This window comes from Capsicum annuum, chromosome 3 (assembly GCF_002878395.1).
Source record: "Capsicum annuum cultivar UCD-10X-F1 chromosome 3, UCD10Xv1.1, whole genome shotgun sequence".
Taxonomy (NCBI): domain Eukaryota; kingdom Viridiplantae; phylum Streptophyta; class Magnoliopsida; order Solanales; family Solanaceae; genus Capsicum; species Capsicum annuum.
The window spans coordinates 21,482,904-21,493,927 of NC_061113.1; the positions used below are offsets into that span (position 1 = coordinate 21,482,904).

At 33.3% G+C, this 11,024-nt stretch overlaps 1 protein-coding gene across 1 annotated transcript; it reads left to right on the forward strand.

The window, feature by feature from the left end:
• The first annotated feature begins 2,848 nt into the window (after positions 1 to 2,848).
• Positions 2,849 to 7,006, forward strand: LOC107864146 (protein XRI1). Its single transcript, XM_016710431.2, has 9 exons — positions 2,849 to 3,207; positions 4,181 to 4,233; positions 4,322 to 4,432; positions 5,209 to 5,348; positions 5,711 to 5,774; positions 5,859 to 5,961; positions 6,053 to 6,084; positions 6,201 to 6,284; positions 6,422 to 7,006. The coding sequence occupies exons 1-9, from the start codon at positions 3,188 to 3,190 to the stop codon at positions 6,694 to 6,696; spliced, it is 882 nt and encodes a 293-aa protein (XP_016565917.1). The 5' UTR covers positions 2,849 to 3,187; the 3' UTR covers positions 6,697 to 7,006.
• The last annotated feature ends 4,018 nt before the right edge of the window (positions 7,007 to 11,024 follow it).

Here is an 11,024-nt window from a genome sequence, read left to right on the forward strand (position 1 = left end):
ACTGGTGGAATCATTGTAACCAATCTTGTGATCATTTGAGACACGGGCGGAGCCACTTTAGGTCAGGGGTGCACCAACTCAATATCACCATTTTGAAATCGTGGACCGAGTAACTTTCGACCGGCTTAAGGGTGTCTGGTGCACGTCTTTTGCGGTAAAATTATATTGTATATGGAGGTCAAATGCTAGCTATTATGAAGATCAAGAGATAATTAATCACTTTTTTTCAATTATATTCTTAGTAATAGTTATTCTTGAATTAAGAGACACGTAAAATAGATGATGATTAAATAATTAATATGAGCTATATTAATCAAATTAAATGAGGGAGTAGAAATTAATTTAGCAAAACTATCATCTTTATCACTTAGACTTGTAGAATAGGCTATATTTTCTCTTAATGTTTGATTAATTTAAGTCAAAGAGTTTAGGAGCCGTAACAAACTATAGAAGATTAATGTTTTATTAATTCAAACATTCAGATAATAAAACAAAATAAATGTAAACAATACCCTATGTAGTATCAAAACGAATAGTATTTTTGTAATTAAATTGTGTCATATACTTTGCACAGTAAATAATAAAAAATATAAGTAGTAACTTGACCGGAATGAACTCATCATACAATAGAAGTAACAACTTAAGGTTAAAACCAAAAAAAAAAGTTTGATCATTCATCAATTCTTTGCGTTATAAATCTAACATAAATAAATACAATTTTCATTTTTGAGTAGTTAACATATAGAGGAGATAAACTACATGTAAAAGTGTTCATAAGATTTTTTTATTTTTTTTTTCAAAAATAATAAAAATTACTTAATTTCAAAAATGGTGTTTGGCCATAAGAATTCCAAACACAACTTGAAGTTGTATTTAGAATTTTCACTTCTACTTCTCTTACGAAAATTCAAAAAATAACTCTAATTTACCTTCATACCAAAAACAATTTTAACTCCCAAAAATTGTGAGTTTCATGACTTTAACATCTACTTAATTCCATTGCATTGATCAACAAGCATTTTATAGAGTTTAATTAAACAAAATAATTATTTAATAAATACAAAATATTCACGGTAACAATTTAAACTTTTAAGTTGTAGATTCACACTGTCCAAATACTTTAACCAAAAAAGAATCATATAATAAAAGTAGTAACTCAAGTTTGTTTATGAATACTTACATATATAACTAATATGAATTGTGATTGGATCCTTTCATATTACGTTATTCGAATGCTTTGACAAAAAAGTCATATATTTGAAGTAATAACTCGAGATTGTTTATGTGATTTTATCTATGATTAATATAAATTGTGATCGAATGATTGGATTCCTTTATATTACTTTATTCAAATACTTTAACCAAAAAGAGTTATACAATAGAAGCAATAACTCGTAATTGTTTACGAATGATTGGATTCCTCAATCTTTAACGAAGTCTAATATTCCAACCTCGAAATTGGATTGAAGACACGTATCATAGATTTAAATTAATAATTGAGATTTAATTAATTCAAGCAAAGTCCTCACTATAGTTATTTAGTTTCATATGTTTGCTCCTTAATTATTTTTAACAACAAGTATACCATAGATAAAATGAATTGCTAAAATTTTTTGAGGAGCAAATATATGAAAGTAAATAACTCTAGTTAGGACTTTACTCTAACTAATTAAATTTTAATCATTAATTTTAAACTATGACATTCGTCTCCAGTTCAAGAAAGAATTTGAGAATAATGGAGAGAAGAGAAGAGAAATAAAGAGTAGTTCAATTTCAATTTACGCATTTTTCTTTTAGTTTGTTCTTACAAGAATAACATATATTTTTATTTAGTAATAATTTAATTTTAAAATATTCATTTTTCCTTATGAGGAGCTAAGTATTTATAATCATACTAACACCGTCAATTTATTCAAAATCAAAAGTTTTAAAATATTTTTATATTTTTAAAATATTGTGTCAAATCAAACCGTTTCTTCCATTTCAACAAAAAATTAAGTACTTTCCTTTTTTCATCTATTTCAGAGAGAATGATCAATTTTTTTTTTCTGTTGTGGGGGGGGGGGGGGGGGGGGAGTGGGGAGGCGACACTTTGATTTCAATGATATGTTTAAAATTACAAGATTAAAGGATACTCCCTCCATTCTATTTTAGTTGGGCACATTTCATTTCACACGGAGATTAAGAAATTATAAATTGAATAATAAATTTTAATATTTTTTTCTTTACCTATATTAATTATATTCACATTACTTTAATATATACTATTCTCTCCGTCAATTTTTACTTGTTCATATTTTTCTTTTGGGATGTCTAACAATATTTGTCCAATTTATAAAATCAATAAATAATTTATCTATTATTACCCATTTTATCCTTGGTATTAAATATAATACACCACTCATTACTTTTTTCAAGGCAAATTCTTTTATTTTACTCAAATAGTGACATAGTAAAATTATCACTTTATTCTTAAAGTCAAAAGTAAACAAATATTTATGAACAGAGGGAGTATTAATTACTGTGGTAAAATAAAAAAAATTAATTAATTCTATCCTAATTTAGTAAGCGATTGAGATATTTATTTTTAGTAAGTTACTAACTAAAATGAAATGGAGGGAGTATTTTGTTATATTTGATATCACTTTAATTTGAGGCGAAATATATTAAAATTCTTCTTTATTTTCTTAAATTTCGTGTCAAATTGATATATATCACAAACAACACAGTCTAAGAAACTTTTTCCAGACCCATTAACTCCACTAAGCTCAACCGACCCAATTCTATTCGACCCGACCCGACCCGAGAACCTTTTGTACACCACACTCCACCCACTAACATTTCCGGTTTCTTTTACCCTCTTTTTCTTTTTCTTTTTCTTTTTACTCATATTCTTCCTAAAACTGCTACTGTTTTTATTGCTTGTTTCCATGCTTCACGCATAAAGCAAAAAAAAAATAAAAAAAAAATAAAGAAGAAAACAACTTCATTATTCTATTACACACTGATCTCTATTTATTAACGGCTATTCTTGATAAAAACTATATATATATATAAAGAGAGATATATGAGGGAAATGGTCTAGATTTTCAACCAGTCAAACCATTTTCTGCCCTTTTCCTTTTTTTGTTTTTTCCCCTTTTTTCAGTATCAGTTGAACTTTCATACAAATCCAAGAAGAAGAAAAATGAATTTTAATCCTGAAAGGTGATTTCTTTTTACTTGTTGGACTGTTTTTTGAGTTATTTTTTGGTGGTTTTTTTGATGTTTGATTTGGATATTTGTATACCCTTTTTGGTAGGGTTATGTGGGGTTTGATTTTCTTGAACTGAAATGCTGAAATGTGATTTTTTTTTTTTTGAGTTGTTGGGAATGAACCAGGTTCTTTGGTCTATATGTTTTTGTAATCTGTTTTTTTTTTTTTTCTAAAAAATATATTTGTTTTACTGTATATGGTTTTATTTGTCAGTTGTTTGAGTGATTTTGGGCAGTGTTGCTCACTCTCTTTAAAAATGGCAATGGGTGCATGTTGGATTCTCCAAAAGTAGTGTAGTTTTGGAGAATCTGACATGGGTGTAGCATCAAAAAAATGAAGAGTCCGTGCAACTTAGATTTTGGGTACTTTTTATTTATTTAATATAAGTTGTTTTCTGGTGAAGAACATCATGATGATCTTGTACCTAAAATTTTGTGTTGTTTGTATAGGTTTATGTATGTGATGGTGTATGTATGTGATGTTGCTTTTATGGAATTTATAGAATTGGTTTACTTGTTTAGATTGCTTTAGTATTCAGTAGATCTGATGATGTGTTGTGCTATTTCTGCTTCATTTTTCGATACTTGTTTACTGCTTTATTTATGAAACAGCCTCTCTATCTCTACGAGGGAGGGATAAGGTCTGCGCACACTCGCACTTGGTTGGATTTAAATGGATATGTTGTTGTTTGTGTTTACTGCTTTAATTCCTAAAAAAATATTAAGGCCATTTCTTGGAGACTCTGGTTTGTGTGTGAATACCAATAGATTTTGGGTTCTTTGCTCGCATTAAACTGTTTAGCTAATTTTGTGTACAATGTGTTATATCCCTAGAGGATTTTCCAACACGGGGAGGCTACTTTTTCTTCCGTTATTTCCTAGAAATAAATGCGCTGAATAGATTCTGTGTTTGGTTGTATTACAGTGACATGTGGAAATGGCGTGACAGTTACTGTCTTGGAGATGATCCCGATGTTGGTAAGCTCCATTTTCCTCGTTTGTCCTCACTAAAGAATAGTAACATGTCCAACTAATTGATGATGAATGTGTTTGGCCATGTGAATAGATATATCTGATTGCTTGTTGAGCAAAGGTGAAGACATTTCCTTTATGTTTGATGATGTAAGTACTCCAGTCAAGTCTTGTGAAGAATTGACTCACCATGTTAGTAACTATGGTAAGATGATATTGCATCCTCGGTCTCATAAATTACTTGCACTTCTATTCAGCATTTTACTTCCACTTTCATGAACTACGCTCATTTGATTATTATTTGGCAAACTTATTTTCGTTGCTCCAGAATCATATTAATTAATCTGCATTAGATCATATTAGATGAGTGTGTTACTTGAATCAATGTTGCTTACAGGATGAACACGAACCTATTTCTAGTTTGTTCCATATTAGACTTGGTTTTTATGTATCTTTGGGAGTGCATAAAGTGATGGCTTCTTGGCTAATGTTTTATTTGGATTGGTCTCTTAAGTTGTATTTGCTAAAAAGATTACTATCATGGGAAGTTCTTGTACTTCCATTACTGTTTGTTTTTTCTTTATTGAGCCGAGGGTCTGTGGTAGGGGTAACGTCTGCATACACTCTACCTCCTCAGACCCCGTTTTTTGGAATTACACTGGGTATGTTGTTGTATTACTATCATGAGAGGAAGTGAGAAGGTATTTTGTGTCCCAACTCTTAAGCAAACTATGGCCTAGTTATGCCTTAATCAAGAGTTTCCAGTGCACTTTTTATGGTTGTGAAAACTGAATGAGAGATGACAATCGTAAGTTATTTTGGTCGGCTTTACTTGAAGGCATTTTACATAAAATTCTTCTGGCTAGAGGATACTTATAGTGCCTTTATACCAAAATCTTGAAATTGGGTGCTTTCTGACATTGTTACTATATCTTTATTTACAATTGTTATATTTTCGGTATCTCACTTTAGTACTTACAGAAAACAATGACAAGGAAACTCAGAGATACAATGAGTCATCCTCACAAGTGAAAAGGCGCAGAGTGCTACAGTTTGAATCAGAAGCATCAGATGCACCACTTTGCAATGAGGAACTATCATCGTCATTTTTAAATTCGCAGGTAGGCTCCCATGTTGTCCTCAAACTGTCACATCCTTTTGGTTGAGCTGATTGATATTTTCTTACTTGTCTTGATCTCTCGTGTTAAATCATAGAACTGTTCTGGTTACAACCCTTTTTTGGGGTTCACAAAGAACATAATCGAGTCTTTATTTCACACTGTAGGTTGTCCTCTCAATTCATGTTATGAAACAACAGATTTTAGAGCTAGTGTCCTTTTGGACTTGTTACGTAAGATGCCTCAAACTTAAAGTCCTTCATAGGATCTATAAAAAAGTTGAACAAGTAATATGAGATTGTCTTTCCAAATCATATACCTTTTTTAAGCAATTAAATGATCGTTGTATTTGTTCCATGTTTTAGGAGACTGATACTTCTGTTGAAGAGTTTATCTCTGAAATGTCACAGTGGGTTTCGGGATTTTCAGGTTTGTTCGTGTTCATTTCTGCTCTTCAATGGTTACCAATCAATTGCATGTATAAGCTCACAGATAATGATTTATTTTGTTCAGAGGACATGTCTTCATCTGGTAATGAGCTGCTGGATCAGTCATCCGAAGGATGGGTTGCTAGTTGTTTTAACGATTCTCAGATGCATTTGAGCCCTGAGGATATGTATGTTATAAGCTTTTGCATAAGAACTTCTGTATTCTTTTGAAAATAAAAAGAAAAACAATTCAATCTGAAATATTTTTTTTGAAAACAGTGCGGCCTCTGATATTCAGCTTGATATTTCAGGTTAGTGACACATCTTCTCTAGAACTTAGTAGCTTATCTTTTTCCTTATCGATTTATGCCACGAGGTGCTCATTATCATCTCTAATTCTCTATCATCTTTCTGTTTCTCTATGCAGAGTTTTGCAACACACCGCTTGAATGTGAACCTAATGTGGTTCAAGAGCGTCCTGTGCAGACTCGTAAAAATGTTGTTTTTAAAGGTTTTTCTCTTTCTGATTTTTTCTTGGATGACGTTTCATCACAGAACATTGTTTCAGTATTAGATACCACTGTAGAAAATTCTCTGAACCTTATCTTATATGTGAGATAAACTTGTGTACTTCTTCACTTCTACCAGGTAGGAAATCATATATACGGGCTCCTACAAAAGCTGCCTCTTCTGTTGTCTATCCATTTACTTTTGTTAAACCGTGTGGTGTCCACGGAGATGTGACTCTTAAAGACATTAACCTGCGGATACGCACCCCAAAAGCGAAGACACCACAGAATAGTGTAGATCCTTCAGTTGAATACCCAAAGTCTGCTTTCTCTGGTAAACCTGTCGTTGGAAAGACCACAATTCCAACAGAAGGAGGAAAAGGCAGCATTACTATAATGAGGACAAAGGGGTAATTGTTTAAGCAATTAGCTGTTTTTGTTTCGAGGGTTTACTCCATTTCTTTTGGAGACGGATAGCCTCAGTTTCTCCAGGGGCCTCGAGGTATACATGCTTTCCGGTTGACATCATCCTTGTAGCTCATATCGTGATGTCGCTTATGCATGCTCAAGTGCCCCCTCTTGTTGCCGCATACTATGCTTTAGACATGGTACGGTCAACGTTGTAGTTGTGGTATTATAGTTCGTTGGATATCCTCTTATAATTTGACTGTACAAAACTTTCATTACCTTTGCTAGTTTATTAATTTGGAAAATCCGTTTGTTACTCTAGCATCTTATAAAATTATTCAATGAACATTTTATCTTTAGGAGCACTTTGGAGTGTGCAAATTGCTACTATGATATATGTAGCATGATTTTGATATCTATCACCTAAAGGCAACCATATGGTTCTTTTGAGTGATGATAAGGTACAACTCTTCTGGATGTTTTTTAGGTAACTGTGGAGCATAATTGGCTTATGGTCATATAAATCAGCTAATACAGAATTTTGAGTTAACGGTCAAAAACACACCTAATTTATCATTTTCTTTTTTTGCGAGTTTCATACCATAACTATCCATTTTCCCCTTTATTCTACCTGAACAATCACTCCATTTGCATTACAACACGTTTCGATGCGGTGTAGGCCAAATATTTGCTCTCAATCAATTAGCAAGCATGTGTAGGTCAACTCATCATTAACGCGTGCTGTAATATAAATGGAATGATTACGTAAAGGGAACAATGTACAGTTGTGGTGTAGAACTCATGGAAATGTGATAGTTTAGATGTGTTATTGGCCATTAGTTCTAGAATTTTCTGCATTTGGGCCTTAGAATGTTTATTTTGGGTCCTTTGGAGGTTGCTTCATTTTATGCCTTTTTGAGATCAAATGCAAGCCAAAAGTATGTGTGGGTAAATAATGAACTGTTATGGTGATTGCAATATTGAAAAAGAGATTTAAAAGAGGGATTTTAGTGTAACTATTGGAGACAACAAACACTAGCTGGTTTCTTCCAAATGCTTAAGGCTTTTGATGAACAAAGTGTCTTTTTTTTTGCAACTAAATGTAAAAATTACCATTAAACAAACAAGAACTTACAAATTAAAGGCACCCAATAACATAACCCCCTTCTAGGAAGGTTGCTATGATCAATTGGTCCCTCGAGGACTCGAACACTCTACTTACAAAAATTTCTGCCAAAAAACTCTACTTTTAATAACTCTCTTTGTATGTTGAAGATGTTCTATCCTATCTAAAATCTCAATAGTAAGTTGCCCTACTATATCTGTACTTTGTAGCTGTACACCTCTAAACTGTTTACAATTTCGAGCTTTCCAAACATAATACACTATTGCACCACATAGAACTGCGACTACTTGTTTCTTAAACTTCCTCCAATGCCTTCTGTTGATTAGTGACAAAGTACTCTTCAAGTCTGTTGTAGGCACAGTAATATTTGACCAACGTTCTGCTCCAGCTCTCACTGATTTAGCAAAGTCACAATCGACAAATAGGTGCCTGCTAGTTTCCACACATGACTGTTGACATAGACAGCAGTGAACATCATCTATATGCATGTGCAAGTACTCCAATCTAGCCTTTATAAGCAATCTATCATGCACTGCAAGCCACATAATAAATCTTTGCTTCGACGGGGATACACTATTCCATACTAATTTAGCTTCATCCAACTTAGCGTGCTTTCCAACTAAATCAAGACAACCCTTAGTAATTGAATATTTTTTATTAGCTGTCAGGATGTACTTATCTTGGGTGTACCCGTGTGACATTGTATCTTTCAAAGAGTTCAATTTCCTCCAATACCAGCTGCTATCAGGTACTATATGATTCCAGATAGTATCTCATTTAAGATAGACTTCATTTACCCATTTCAGCCACAATGATATTTTATTCAAAGCAAGTTGATAGAGTAACTCCCTTGTTGATGTCAAGTTTCACATTCACACCCTTAATGTTTAAATCACCCTGTTTTTTTTGGGTAGACATACTTTTTCCCAAGATATCAGTGGATTCTTATCTTTTCCTCCATACCTCCCCCCGATACAAGAGAAGGCTCAAAAACTACTCAAAATAGTCCACAAATCAACTAGAACCCGAGGGAGCAACTTTCGGCCAACAGTAACAATACAAGGATTACAAGATACAAGGTGTATTTTAACACCAAAACAGCAACAATGACACAAGATGAAACAAGTCACGGATTCAACACAAACACAAGGGAAATTGCATAGAAAATAAAGATAGATAGTGAGACCAAGATTATTACAAGATTAAGAACCAAGTGTATTTCAACACTAACCCCTAATGAATGTAACAATCAAAACCACACTCTTACGGTGACCATCAAGGAAATAAACTCACCTCAGATCTACCGTTTCCAAGAAAAGATCAATATTGGCTTTTCCAAGTCCTATGCTAAGGATGACTTTTCCAAGCCCTACAACTAAGGGTGTTACACTCTCAAAAGAGAGAAAATATGTCTTTCAATTCTTCATCATTCAAAATCTGCAAATAAATAAGCTAAAATGACCTATTTATAGTGTATTACAAAAGAAGACAAAAAGACCACTTTGCCCTTAATGATAGGTGCGGCCATGGTGTGTAAATACACCATGTGTAATGTCCAAAATGCCCTTAATTAAGGTCCAAAATCGTGAGTCCTCAATCTTAAATGCTCCAAGCAATTTTCCACACGCGAGATTGCTTTAAGTTATGCTCAAAACGGGTCTTCCATGCATGTTCTTGTATTCTCAAGGTGACCAAGTCTTGAGCCTCTATATGTTGGCCTCCAAAGATGTCATCAAAAGATAAGATGGCCATTTGTCCCGTATCCCCCCCCCCCCCCAAATAATCTCTATAATGCTTGTCAACCTCTGTCACAACTCCCTGGGGCAGAATAAACACTGAACCCCAGAAATTATAGATGGAAAATAGGTTAACCATCACTATCTACAATCTTTCAGCATATGAGAGTTGTCTAGCATAAGTAGCCTTGATCCTAGCAGTGATCTTTTCCACGAGCAGATAACATTCAGTTTTATTCCACCTTTTTAAAGAAAGAGGTAGCCCCAAGCACTTTATTGGAAAGTAGCCTAAAGAGAAATCAGTAAAATCCATAAATTGTTGCTTCATATGATCATTCATCCATGCTAAAAACAAAATAGACTTCTTCGTGTTTACAATAAGACTAGAGGCTGTACTAAAATGAGCAAGTGCTTCTTGAATTTTGATAACAGATTTCTTGTTCCCCTTGCAAAAAGTCATTAAATCATCAACAAAAATAAGGTGTGTCAATTCAAGTTCTTGGCACATAGGATGGAACTGAAAATCAGGTAATTGACTCATGTTCTTCAATAATCTAGATAGATATTCCATCACCAACACAAAGAGAAACGGAGAGATAGGATTACCTTGCCTCAATCCCCTTTTACCTTAAAAAAACATATCTTTCACCATTAAGCTTGATGGTGAATTTTGGTGTAGAAACACAAGTCATAAGTAGTTTAGTGAACTTAGTTGGAAACCCAAACCCTTCAAGTACTTCCTTTAAAAAACTCCAACTCACCATATCATATACTTTCTTTAGGTCAATCTTTATTAAGAACCTATGAGAGGTTGTTTTCCTGCTATAGTTTCTTAACAAATCATGACAGATTAGTATGTTGTGAGCCATAGATCTTCCTTGAACAAAGGCTACTTGGTTATCTTCCACTAAGTAGTTCACTGCTTCTTTTAATCTAGAACAAAGTAGTTTAGAATGCATTTGTAAATAACATTACAACATGCACTTAGTCTAAACTGGCTAGCAAGTTTAGGGCATTCGACCTTTGGAACGAGATCAATATTAGCGGCATTCAACTGTCTAAGCACCTGACCATTCTGAAAAAATTCAAGAACTGTAGCAGTAATATCATTCCCAACTACATCCCATGAATCTTTAAAGAAACCACTTCCATAGTCATCTAGACTCGGGCTTTTGAGCTTATTTATCTTAAACATTGCATCTTTAACATCATCTTTTGTGAATGGTACTAATAGCTTCAGTTGTTGATCCACCTCAAGTAAAGGCCCACTTCGCAATACAAAATCTTTTGCTTTTACTTTTGTGCCTGATTCTTTTCTCAACAACTCCTGATAATAAGCCATAAAAATTCGTGCAATTTTATCTGGATCAGTACGCCAATTTCCTTGTGCATCTCTAAGTTGAGTGGTTGCATGATTTAACCTCTTATGTTTGATTACTGAAATGAAATATCTGTAATTATCATCACCAAAC